Here is a 12,462-nt window from a genome sequence, read left to right as displayed (position 1 = left end):
GTGTCTGCACCAGGCAGAACTGTTTTGTTTGTTCCGCTTTGTTGTTTTTTTGTTCTAGTGTTCAGTTGCTTTATTTATTATAATCTACCATGAACACGTAGCACGCTGCAACTTGGTCCTCTCCGAATTCCACCTACGACAGCCGTTACAGTGTATCTCAGGGGTGCTGCTATGTGTGGTGTATAGAGTGTTTCTTCCCCTTCCATCATGGCCCACTCTCTGGTGTGTGTGTTGTTGTATAGAGTATTTCTTCCCCTGTCATCATGGCCCACTCTCTGGTGTGTGTGTTGTTGTATGGAGTATTTCTTCCCCTGTCATCATGGTCCACTCTCTGGTATGTGTGTTGTTGTATGGAGTATTTCTTCCCCTGTCATCATGGCCCACTCTCTGGTATGTGTGTTGTTGTATAGAGTATTTCTTCCCCTGCCATCATGGCCCACTCTCTGGTATGTGTGTTGTATGGAGTATGTCTTCCCCTGTCATCATGGCCCACTCTCTGGTATGTGTGTTGTTGTATGGAGTATTTCTTCCCCTGCCATCATGGCCCACTCTCTGGTATGTGTGTTGTATGGAGTAGTGCTTCCAGACCAGCAGGGAGGCTAGCATAAGACTTCTTCCCCCAGCAGGCTTCTCAAGTGCTTTCCTTCACCCTCTACTGCATGCTGTGTTCATTTAGCACACACAGGCACATAAAGGCAAGCATGCACACACACTGGCACATAAAGGCATGCATGCACACACACACACACACAGGCACACACGCAGGCACAAACACAGGCATAAATACACACACACACACACACCTCCAAATCACCCCTGGCTTTGAAGTTAAAATAGTGTGGCTTATTTTGGAGCTATTTCAGTAGCAAATTTGATTTTCACACCTTACCTTTTCATTGTGTCACAAATTGAGTTAGAAATTTACTCTGGGTTCATTTTCCAGTTTAATTCAATTCAACTGACCTGATCACAACCACTTCCAGCTCCAGTCCTCAGGAGATTCTGCAGTCCTCTCCAAGACCAATGAATTCACACACAAACACACACACACACACACAGGGCTGATTCATAATGTATGGACAGACAGGTAAGCCCTTTACTTTACTGATCCACATTATGACATGCACATACAGTAGGCTGAATATATCTGAACACATGGTCAACCTGGCAATCAATTCACTTCACTCAATAATCACATACACCCAGCTGTGTACACTTTACTCTAATGCATATGCACAAATACATTTGTAGCCACACACAGCCACACGCTCACACATGCACCTATGCATGCACACACACCGTGAGTACTTCCTGTTGAACGTAAGCTTGCAGAAGCATTTGTCCCTTTCATCGTAATGAGAGATACATCAGCAGTCAATACATTCCCATTCTCTCTGCCTGAACTCCATCTCTCCCTGTCCCTCTCCCTCACCCTTTCCCTCTCCCTCTCTCTCTCATCTCCCTCTCTCCTCTCACTCCCTCTCTCTTGTCTGCCTCTCGCCCGCAGTCAGCAGAGGATTTCATTGCAAATTGATGTGGTTCCCTTTTCAATGTCCCTGGCTGAGTGGTGACAGAGCTGTAATAAATCAGAGCAATCACAAGGAGATATGGGAAAGGAGAAGCAGTAAATCCCCAAGGATCATAAATCTACAACACACTCCAAACACCTCCTTACGTCCACAACTCCCACCGTGACTCCTTCTTTACCTCTCAACCTCCATTCCTCTCCGTCTTTCTAAATCTCTCTTTCGCACGCACACACACACACACACGGAATCAGTCTCTACCTCCCTCCCTACCAACATACCTACCTACCACAGGAGGTTGGTGGCATCCTTAATTTGGGAGAACAGGCTTTTGGTAATGGCTGAACCGGAATTATTGTAATGGTATCAAATACATCATACACACTCTATCAGAGATACCATAAGCCTCAAGCAACGTTCACAGGTTCTCTAGTCATCCCGTCTGTCTCCTATATTCCCTTCTTGCTGCCAGGTAGATGATAGGTTCTGAATCCGTTCAGCACCTGTAGTTATTCTGAAGAGTCTTACTGAAGTCAGCAATCCCCACTGTGATACTAACGCAAGTATCACCATAATCATCATACAGTATATTGCATTTCGTCATAAGTGGTAAAGACCCTATGAGCTCATACACTCTTCACTCTCCAATGCAGATTGTGCAATGGAATGGTTTTAACAGTCTCTGTATTGGCCCCTATATTGTTCAAATGGTTCATTTCAATGCTACTAGCATAGTGTTCTACCACTTGGGTAGTGTTCAGTAGGGGGGAAACGTTTTGAAATGGAGTGAAACAGGGAGGTGGTGCCTAAATTTGCCCAGCACAGATTTATGTTCTCTTGCCATAGTGCGCCCTAATGAACATGACCATGGTTTTACTGTGAATCCGCATCATTGCATTGCACTGGGGACATTAGTACTTGCTGTGGCCAGCAGGAGGGGGAGTGTACATGCCCCCACTTCCCTCTCATTCCTACCCCCTCTGTCTGTCCCTCCCTCCCAAGTCTCTCTCCTCCTATCCCTGGTGAGAGGGGTTAACCCAGTAACTTCACTTAGTTCACAGAGGGGGGACACATGTTGGAGAAGAAAGGGACAGGGAAAGTGAGAGGGACAGAGAGAAAGAGAGGGAAAAAACAGAGGAAAATTGACTTCTCTGAGACATCTGCGGGATTACTCTAATAGTGTGTGTGTGTGAGTCTGTATGTGACTTTTCCTGGACATGGATACCCCACTGACCACCCCACTCCTCCTCACCCTCCTCCTCCGCTCCCTCTCCCTCACTCATGGGGCCATGGACTCCTGCTACGATGACAACGAGGGTGTCCCAAACCGCTGCATGCCCAAGTTTGAGAACGCAGCCTTCAACCGCACAGTCATGGCCTCTAACGTGTGCGGTTCGCCCACAGAGGACTACTGCATGCAGACGGGCTCGACGCTGTCCTGCCACCACTGTAGAGTGTCGGACCCGGGCCTCAGCCACAACGCCAGCCTGCTGACGGACTTCCACACAGATGAGGAACCCACCTGGTGGCAGAGCCAGTCCATGTTCTACGGAGTCCAGCACCCTAACTCTGTAAACCTCACCCTGCACCTCAGTAAGACCGACACTCTCTTTATGTCTCACCCTTCACATCTGTAAAAAGTACAAAATTGTTCACAATTAGTTGAGTTTGAGTCCTGGTCCAGGTCTAACTATACAAGCTCACCCTGCATGCACCTGGATAAAACCGAAGCTTAAGCTCTCTCTCTCCTATGCTTCCATATGCTTCCATAGGCTTCCATTTGTACCCCGAGGTTGTGTTCATGTTAAGTTGTGATGGGTGAATCCTCAAGTGGTGTTATTATGTTCAATTATTTGTATTTCATGTCATAGGTTACACAGGCTACAGACTTTTCCTTTTGTTTAGTTCTGCCTTGAACATTAATATTTAACCTACACTTCTTGAAAATTACAAGGCACTGCAAAAACTCTTTGTTGAGTTCACCTGCCTATAGGCCATGCTACATCCACTACAACCCTGTATTGTCGCAGCATTTTAACAATTCACAGATTTGACTCTGACATGTTCAATGACGGAAAGAGAAAGAGACTTGACAGTGAGGAGTTCAATTATGTAAAGTGACTTGACTATGAGAAGTTAAATGACAGAAAAATGTTTGACTATGAAGTGCCAATCACCCTGAGAAAAAGTATCTAAAGCAGAACACGTCCCTCACAACCTCAGCATTCTGAATTCCGCCACTAATGACACACACTAGTATTCCTCCGATAATCACTCAAAGCTTCTCTTCAGAAAACACCATCCTGCCCATCGCCCCGTCGTCCGTTGCCCCAGACATGGCTTAGTGTCACATTGTTGGAGTAATTGCAAGCATGTAGCCGTGTTGCTACCATGTTGTGTTGCTACCATGTTGTGTTGCTACCATGTTGTGGTCATGTTGTGCTGCTACCATGTTGTGTTGCTACCATGTTGTGTTGCTACCATGTTGTGGTCATGTTGTGTTGCTACCATGCCGTGTTGTCATGTGTTGCTGTGTTGTTGTCTTTGGTCTCTCTTTATGTAGTGTTATGTTGTCTGACTTGTCGTGATGTGTGTTTAGTCCTATATTTTTTTTTTATTGTTATTTTTTTATTCTAGCCCCCGTCCCTGCAGGAGGCCTCTTGCCTTTTGTTAGGCCGTCATTGTAAATACGAATTTGTTCTTAACTGACTTGCCTAGTTAAATAAAGGTTAAATAGATTTTAAAAAATCCAAATCAGAAAAGAAGTATACTACAGTACTACAGTACCTAATCCACTTCCAGGGGGAGTAGAGAAGGAGGAAGGAGAAGAAGATAGAAAGATGCCATTTCTACCACTACCACAGTCAGGCTACAGAACAGGCCTTTAATTTCTTATGGTTACACCATGTGATGGCAGAATATCAACTAATGCCATCCATGACATACAGTACATGACAACCACTGTGGCCACATAATCTTAGAATTGTTCTGATTTCTCACAGTGACTTAAAGCTGAGGTCATCGCTATGGAAACAGCGCCACTGGCTACCGCAGACGCATTTCGTATTTGTTTTAAGGAAATCAGCATCCAGGATTGTGGTAAAGATGATACAGTCCTAGTGCACACTCTGCATGGTGTACAATGATGTCAGATGGAAACTGTTGGTTGTTTGCAAACGGATGTGACAGTTTCACCTCCATGGAGCCCAGCTTTAAGTCCTGCTAAATAAGTGGGAGTAGGATTGCAAGTAGGATCACATTAGCGCAAAATCAATGATGTTGTTAAATATTAATTGGGACAGAGATTATACATCAATCAATCATGTCAGAGTCCATTGTGACTGTAGTGGAAGCAAATTACTTCATGACCCTTACCTTTCTCCCTCAAGATCTCTAAGGCTACCTCCCAAATGACACCCTTTATAGTGCACTACTTTTAACCAGACCCATAGGGCTCCCGTCAGAAGAAGTGCACCATACAGGGAATAGGGTGCCGTTTGGGATGTAGCCCTTCAGTACACCCACTTTATAAAAACTAGCTTTTCCTCCTATTCATCTTGTGTGTGTGACATGTGTGTGCAGAGTGAGCTCACATACATCAGTCAAACAGGATGGACCCAGCAGAGAGCCTAGTCAGGGAATTCTTTCTTCTGACAACTCTGAGTATAACCGCTCTACTTCCGCTCTATTGTAGGTGTAACAAAAATTCCAACCTGAGAAAAAAAAAGGTTTCGCTTCAAAAGAGAGAGAAAACGATGACAGGTCTTTGAAATGTCATAGTGTATGACTGACTGTCTGTGGAAGAAAGAAGTGTTTAAATCATAAGGTCTTGGAGCAGGAAACTCGTCTGTCTGTCTGCAGATATTGATTTTTACTAGGAGGAAAGAGGAGAGCAGTGCTCTATGGCTTTGTTGGTCATAATCTCTGGTTACTTCTCTCAGACAGAGAGAGAGAGGCTGGGGAATGTCTGGTAATGTGTTATTCGAACACACCAGTCCTTGGTCTAGTAGACCTTAGTCCAGGAAGACCATACTACATTACACTGTATGGTCACATTGTTCAGTCTTTAGCCTCTGGGTACTGTCTCTTTCTCTTCAGAGTTATTCTGAGAGTAGCCTCCGCTTGGACTGGAGAGAGGTTTCTGTTGTTTTTGTAACAACTGAAAGACGTTTTTATTCAAGTCAACATCCCCCATCCTGTGTCTCTCACAGAACCAGAGTCACAGTGTTTCTTCTTCCTCCATATTGAATACAACCTGACCGTGTCCCATCTGTGTTCCACTAGGGGGGCCTGCCTGGGCTGCCCTTCTGTCTGTTTTCCTTTGGCTCTCCAAACAAAACAAGACCCCTCCGTCTCCGAGGGGGTCGCTGGGACGATAAACACAGTGAAACACACCAGCGTGACACAGACACACAGTTCAGCCAGGTCTGAAATGTGTCTGTGCAGAGGTAGGGGGGAGATGAAGGAGGAGGGGGAGTAAACAAAACATGATGAGGAAGAAGAAAAAAAGATGAGCGCTGGGAGGTCTGGTGGTATGTAATTGGGGTCAGTTTGTTCCCAAGACACACACACACACACACACACAGCTTTTTGTCTGCAGCTGGTTTCCATTGATTGATGCTAAAAGAAAAACATGTCCTGTCTCAGATGTAAGAGAAGGATAAGAGCCTCCCATAGTTGGCACAGTAACACACTCACAGACTGACTCGACATTCAACACACTCACAGACTAGCTCAACACACTCACAGACTGACTCGACACACTCAACACACTCACAGACTGAATCAACACACTCACAGACTGACTCGACATTCAACACACTCACAGACTGATTCAACACACTCACAGACTGATGCAACACACTCACAGACTGGCTCAACACACTCACAGACTGGCTCAACACACTCACAGACTGACTCGACATTCAACACACTCACAGACTAGCTCAACACACTCACAGACTGACTCGACACACTCAACACACTCACAGACTGATGCAACACACTCACAGACTGGCTCAACACACTCACAGACTGACTCGACATTCAACACACTCACAGACTAGCTCAACACACTCACAGACTGACTCGACACACTCAACACACTCACAGACTGATGCAACACACTCACAGACTGGCTCAACACACTCACAGACTGATGCAACACACTCACAGAGTGACTCAACACACTCACCACACGCACAGACTGATTCAACACACTCAACACACTCACAAACTGAATCAACACACTCACAGACTGATGCAACACACTCACAGAGTGACTCAACACACTCACCACACTCACAGACTGATTCAACTCACTCAACACACTCACAAACTGAATCAACACACTCACAGACTGATGCAACACACTCAACACACTCACAGACTGATTCAACACACTCACAGAGTGACTCAACACACTCACCACACTCACAGACTGATTCAACTCACTCAACACACTCACAAACTGAATCAACACACTCACAGACTGATGCAACACACTCAACACACTCACAGACTGATTCAACACACTCACAGATTGACGCAACACACTCACAGACTGACGCAACACACTCACAGACTGACGCAACACACTCACAGACTGACTCAACACGCTCACAGACTGAATCAACACACTCAGAGACTGACTCAACACACTCACAGGCTGGATCGACACACTCACAGACTGTCTCTAATGACCTTTGCTGAAGGAACAATGCAGTGCAGAGGGAAAACTACTGAACATACACAACAATCCACTTACACAACAGTCTACATACACAACTGTCTACATACACAACTGTGTACACACTCTTACTACTGTTTACGGATACTGTACCTGGTTACAAGAGATTTCAATGCTAAAACAAATAGATAAAGCTCAAATGTTTCTGGGGCAGAATCACACATTGGCCATATACTCTCTGATCATCCGTGACCAAGACCTTACACTTTCTTTTTCAGGCACAGACAGTTCAGTGACGTAATTCCTTTACAGCTTGGTAAAGATAATCTACAAAAAGAGAACTCTCCCCAAACTCTCAAACCGAATAGAGAAAATGAGCATCCTGTAAACATCCAGTGTAGCCTAGTAAATATTGAGTCTATATAGTGTGGTGATGTTGAGTTTAGTCTAGGTCTGGGCCAATCAGGACAGATCAGAGCCCAGGCGGGTGGGACACACAGCTTTATTATGAACAGGTGGGTTGGCTGAAAAAGGGTCAAAGGTCATTCATACTCAACACATTCATTATGATTCAGGTCCTCAGCTAAACTGTTTCACTTCTGCTCAGTTTGGAGAGTGAACACAGATTGAACATTGAACACAGAATAATTGTTCTATCATTTTATATTCCATGTTAAACTCTATTGGGATCCATAGGTAAATTGATCTCAAGGTAAATGGATCCATAGGTAAACGGATCCATAGCTAAATGGATCCGTAGGTAAATGGGTCAACTAGAGATACTGATAGAAATACTTGCAGAAAAAACACATACTGCATGCACAATATACAGGCCCTTCTACTGACGGATGGACTAAGCAGACTCATCAGAGAAAAACACACCTCTCAATTAGACTGAACATCATCACAGGGGACACAAACACTCCTTTTCTCTTTTGTATCCGTTCCAGCTGGACTAAACTCACCTCATGCGGAGAGTAAATTAAACTTAACTGATTTGAGTGCTGCTGTGGGAGAGATAATGTTGCTGAGTTGGAAAAACGAGAGAATGTCTGGAAAGACACGAGAAACAAAAAACTAGAAATAAGATGCCTGGAACGATGAGAGTAATGTGAAGATGTCTGATACCTTGGCAGACAGGAGTAGACAGATGTCATTAGGCTTCATATCAGTGTTGGGGGTATTCTACTTAAAGGGTTCAACTAAGGCCTAAGGGACAAGAGTCCTATATGTAGGGCCCTCTAGATAGTGTAGGGTGTAGGGTCTTGTTGTTGCCTACTAGGTCAACAAAGAGGAAATAAGATTGGCATAATGCTCAGTGGTATAGAAAATGGCTGTTTTGGATGCTCTGCTCTGTTTGGATGAGGGTGGTTGATGCTCAACATTAAATCAACTCCAATTCACACACATCCAGGTCAATAATCATACACCTTTACAGTTTACATATCAAGAAAAATGTGGGATGAAAACACGCACTAATTCTCAGCATCTTCTCAGGGTGGAGAGCCCATCAAGCAGCAGAGCAGCCACAAGTGGCCATGCAAGCATGTAGATTGTGCAATATGCAGAAATATAGTGCCTTCATGGTTTAATTGAACCCGGCTTGTGAGACTCCTTTCTCCACTTAGTATGCAGCTCAAACAAAATGACAGACAAAAAAATGGCTGCTCACCCCAGTGCCTCAATTAGACAACACCAATTACAGCTAGAAGTTTCCAGAGCCTGCCAAATCCCCCTCAGACACCCCCACGAAGGAAATTCAGAGGAAATCTCATCTTTGCCGGGGATCCACCAAACAGGGGTTGAATTTAGATTTTCTCAGCTTTGGCTTTTTCCTTTTATAAGGAGTGTTTTAACGAAATAATGAAATAATTTAGTTGAGTTGAGAATCATACAAAATCCCTGAGATAAAAGTGTGAGTCCTGCCCCCTGCCCGCCTGTCCTCTCTCTCTCTTTCTCTCTCTCTCTCTCTCTCTATTCATCCCCCCCTCTCTCTCTCTCTCCGTCTCTCGCTATCTCTCTCATCCACACATACACACTCTCTCTCTCTCTAGCCCTCCTTCTCCATCTGTTTATCTATTTATCCCTTTATCTCCTCCTCTCCAGCCTGATAGATGTTTAATAAGGCACTAGAGGTACATCAACAAATCAATGACATCTTTAATTCCATGGCATGCACAGTCCCCACTTGAAGGCGTTGGATGTTATGATTGTTTGTTTGTTTATTGGTTGGTTGGTTTACCTTTGAGGCCCACCGTTGTGTGCTCAGCATACCCACTAATCAGGGCCCTTGCTGAGGTGTGTGCCTTCTTGCCTGTCTGGAAACCATGCCGCCGTTCAGATGTGAGGTTTTGCTAAATCGGTCCCACAGGAAGCCCCTGAATGCTCTGCGATGTTGTCTGGCTGTCTGCTTTCAAAAGGCTTAAGTTGCTTAATGTTATTAGTGTAGCTATCAAAACAGACATGTATGTTTGGCTGACCCATGGTTCATGGCTGGTCTCATACCAGTGCATGTAATGAGAGATTAGAGGAGATTTGTATATTTCTGGGAAAATAAGCTGATCCCCCATTGTTGTTGTTCATCTCACCAACTGATGAGATGATTCATGTTGTATAGGTTACCCACTTCTTACTAGACCACCAGGATACCAGGTTACTAGACCACCAGGCTACTAGGTTACTAGACCACCAGACCAACAGTCTACTAAACCACCAGGCCAACAGGCTACTAGACCACCAGGCCACCAGGCTACTAGGTTACTAGACCACCAGACCAACAGGCTACTAGGTTACTAGACCAACAGGTTACTAGTCCACCAGGCCACCAGGCTACTAAACCACCAGGCTACGAGACCACCAGGCTACCAGGCTACAAGGCTACTAATACATTTTTTTTTTATACAGTTGCGCTTTCATTTTGTCCCTAGTTTAGAGATATACATATATTTATTGTTTTTCATCTGAAGGGTGTCACATAAACCTACACAAATTAGTGGTGTCCGACAGAAACCCTTTTGTTGAGAATTGGGGGGCAATGCCCAATGTTACGTGACGATAGCTCACAGGCACATCCCCCCTACATAACGTTACTGTAGACCAATTCCTGCATCCCCTCCACACTATAGTAGACTGACTCCTGTATCTCCACAGGTAAAGCCTTTGAGATCACCTACGTGAGCCTGAAGTTCTACACCAGTCGACCGGAGAGCTTTGCCATCTACAAGCGAACAAGTGAGGATGGACCATGGATCCCCTACCAGTACTACAGCGCCTCCTGTACCAAGACCTATGGGAAGAACAACAAGGGATACATTCGCCCGGGGGACGATGAGAGGATGGCAGTCTGCAACGACGAGTTCAGTGACATCTCCCCTCTGACCGGGGGCAATGTGGCCTTCTCTACCCTGGAGGGACGACCCAGCGCATACAACTTTGACCAGAGCGCCGTGCTACAGGTGAGAGAGGGAGGGAGGATGGGGTGAGGGTGTGTGCGTGTGTGTGTGCGGATTAGTGAAAATCCACTTCGACTGAGGATGACAGAAATTAGTATAGGAGGAATATGACCATGATATAGTATTCAATCTGACTCCATCATTTTTGAATGCTATAAGGCCATAAATTAATCCACTCGGAATACTAAAAGTTGTTCTCAAGACAACTGTTATACAGAAGTGAAGAGACAATGAGACAATGAGTCACAGAAATAAATTATTGAGTTAATTTTAGCTCAGAGATGCACATTTAGAGGCAAAGTATATACAGTACAGTAAGCCATGTGTAGTATGAATAACATTTACCATTAGACCTTACATCAAAGAATAATTCAAGGAATATTACTCAGAAATATGAGGACTTCAGTACATTTTTCTTGTTTTTCAACCACTCCACAAATTTCTTGTTAACAAACTGTAGTTTAGGCAAGTCGGTTAGGACATCTACTTTGTGCATGACAAGTCATTTTTCCAACAATTGTTTACAGACAGATTATTTCACTTATAATTCACTGCATCACAGTTCCAGTGGGTCAGAAGTTTACATACACTAAGTTGACTGTGCCTTTAAACAGCTTGGACAATTCTAGAAAATTATGTCATGTCTTTAGAAGCTTCTGATAGGCTAATTTAAATAATTTGAGTCAATTGGAGGTTTACCTGTGGATGTATTTCAAGGCCTACCTTCAAACTCAGTGCCTCTTTGCTTGACATCATGGGAAAATCAAAAGAAATCAGCAAAACAATTGAAGACCACAAGTCTGGTTCATTCTTGGGAGCAATTTCAAAACGCCTGAAGGTACCATGTTCATCGACACAAACAATAGCACGCAAGTATAAACACCATGGAACCACGCAGCCGTCATAGCGCTCGGGAAGGAGACGCATTCTGTCTCCTCAACACAAACGTACTTCGGTGCGAAAAGTGCAAATCAATCACAGAACAACAGCAAAGGACCTTGTGAGGATGCGGGAGGAAACAAGTACAACATGTTCTATATCCACAGTAAAACGAGTCCTATATCGACATGATAGGCCGCTTCAAAACCGGCACAAAAAATCTAGACTACCATTTGCAACTGCAAATGGGGACAAGGATCGTACTTTTTGGAGAAATGTCCACTGGTCTGATGAAACAAAAACAGAACTGTTTGGCCATAATGACCATCGTTATGTTTGGAGGAAAAAGGGGGAGGCTTGCAAGCCGAAGAACACCACCCCAACCGTGAAGCATGGCATCGAGGGGTGAATCGAGTGGGACCGTGTCCAGGCCAAACTGGGTAATGACACCTCGGTCCAGGAAGCTCTCGTCGGTGCCTCGAATTGATGACAGCAGACAAAGGAAAAACCTGGCTGTGCCACAAAATGCTGCCTTCAAGCAGGGGTCTGGGGGAAGATGGGCAGGCGATTTGGCTCAACAGTATATCCCCCACTACTGCCGAGCCCCCTCTTTTGCGGGACGCAGGGAACAAGTGGAGACAAAGTGACCAACCTGGCCACAGTATAGGCAGCTCCTAGTGCAGATTCATCATTGCCTCGGGCCCAGCCGAGCTGCATGGGTTCAGGATCTGGACGAGCATGCGGATGGGATGCAGTAGGAGAAGGAGGAAAAGTTACTGAAGCAGATGTTATGGGACATGCAACCCTACCTACCCTCTCCCTCTGACACACACAGAGACAGTTGTCGATGCAGATAGCGAGAGAGATGAGTTCATCAAGTCCATCAGACTCATCCCTGTACACCAACTCGTCCTTG

At 44.9% G+C, this 12,462-nt stretch overlaps 1 protein-coding gene across 1 annotated transcript in view; it reads left to right on the top strand.

Annotated features, from left to right (window-relative positions):
* The first annotated feature begins 2,568 nt into the window (after positions 1–2,568).
* The window catches only part of LOC110523381 (laminin subunit gamma-3), a 202,909-nt gene continuing 193,015 nt past the window's right edge, over positions 2,569–12,462 (top strand). Inside the window, exons 1-2 of the mRNA XM_090234139.1 lie at positions 2,569–3,119; positions 10,366–10,670. Coding sequence (XP_090090265.1) covers positions 2,744–3,119; positions 10,366–10,670 — 681 coding nt within the window. The 5' untranslated portion in view covers positions 2,569–2,743. The remainder of the gene's footprint in view (positions 3,120–10,365; positions 10,671–12,462) is intronic.

This window comes from Oncorhynchus mykiss, chromosome 5 (genome assembly GCF_057628025.1).
Source record: "Oncorhynchus mykiss isolate SJ-2025 chromosome 5, ASM5762802v1, whole genome shotgun sequence".
Classification (NCBI taxonomy): domain Eukaryota; kingdom Metazoa; phylum Chordata; class Actinopteri; order Salmoniformes; family Salmonidae; genus Oncorhynchus; species Oncorhynchus mykiss.
This window is presented reverse-complemented; position numbering and strand designations above follow the sequence as displayed.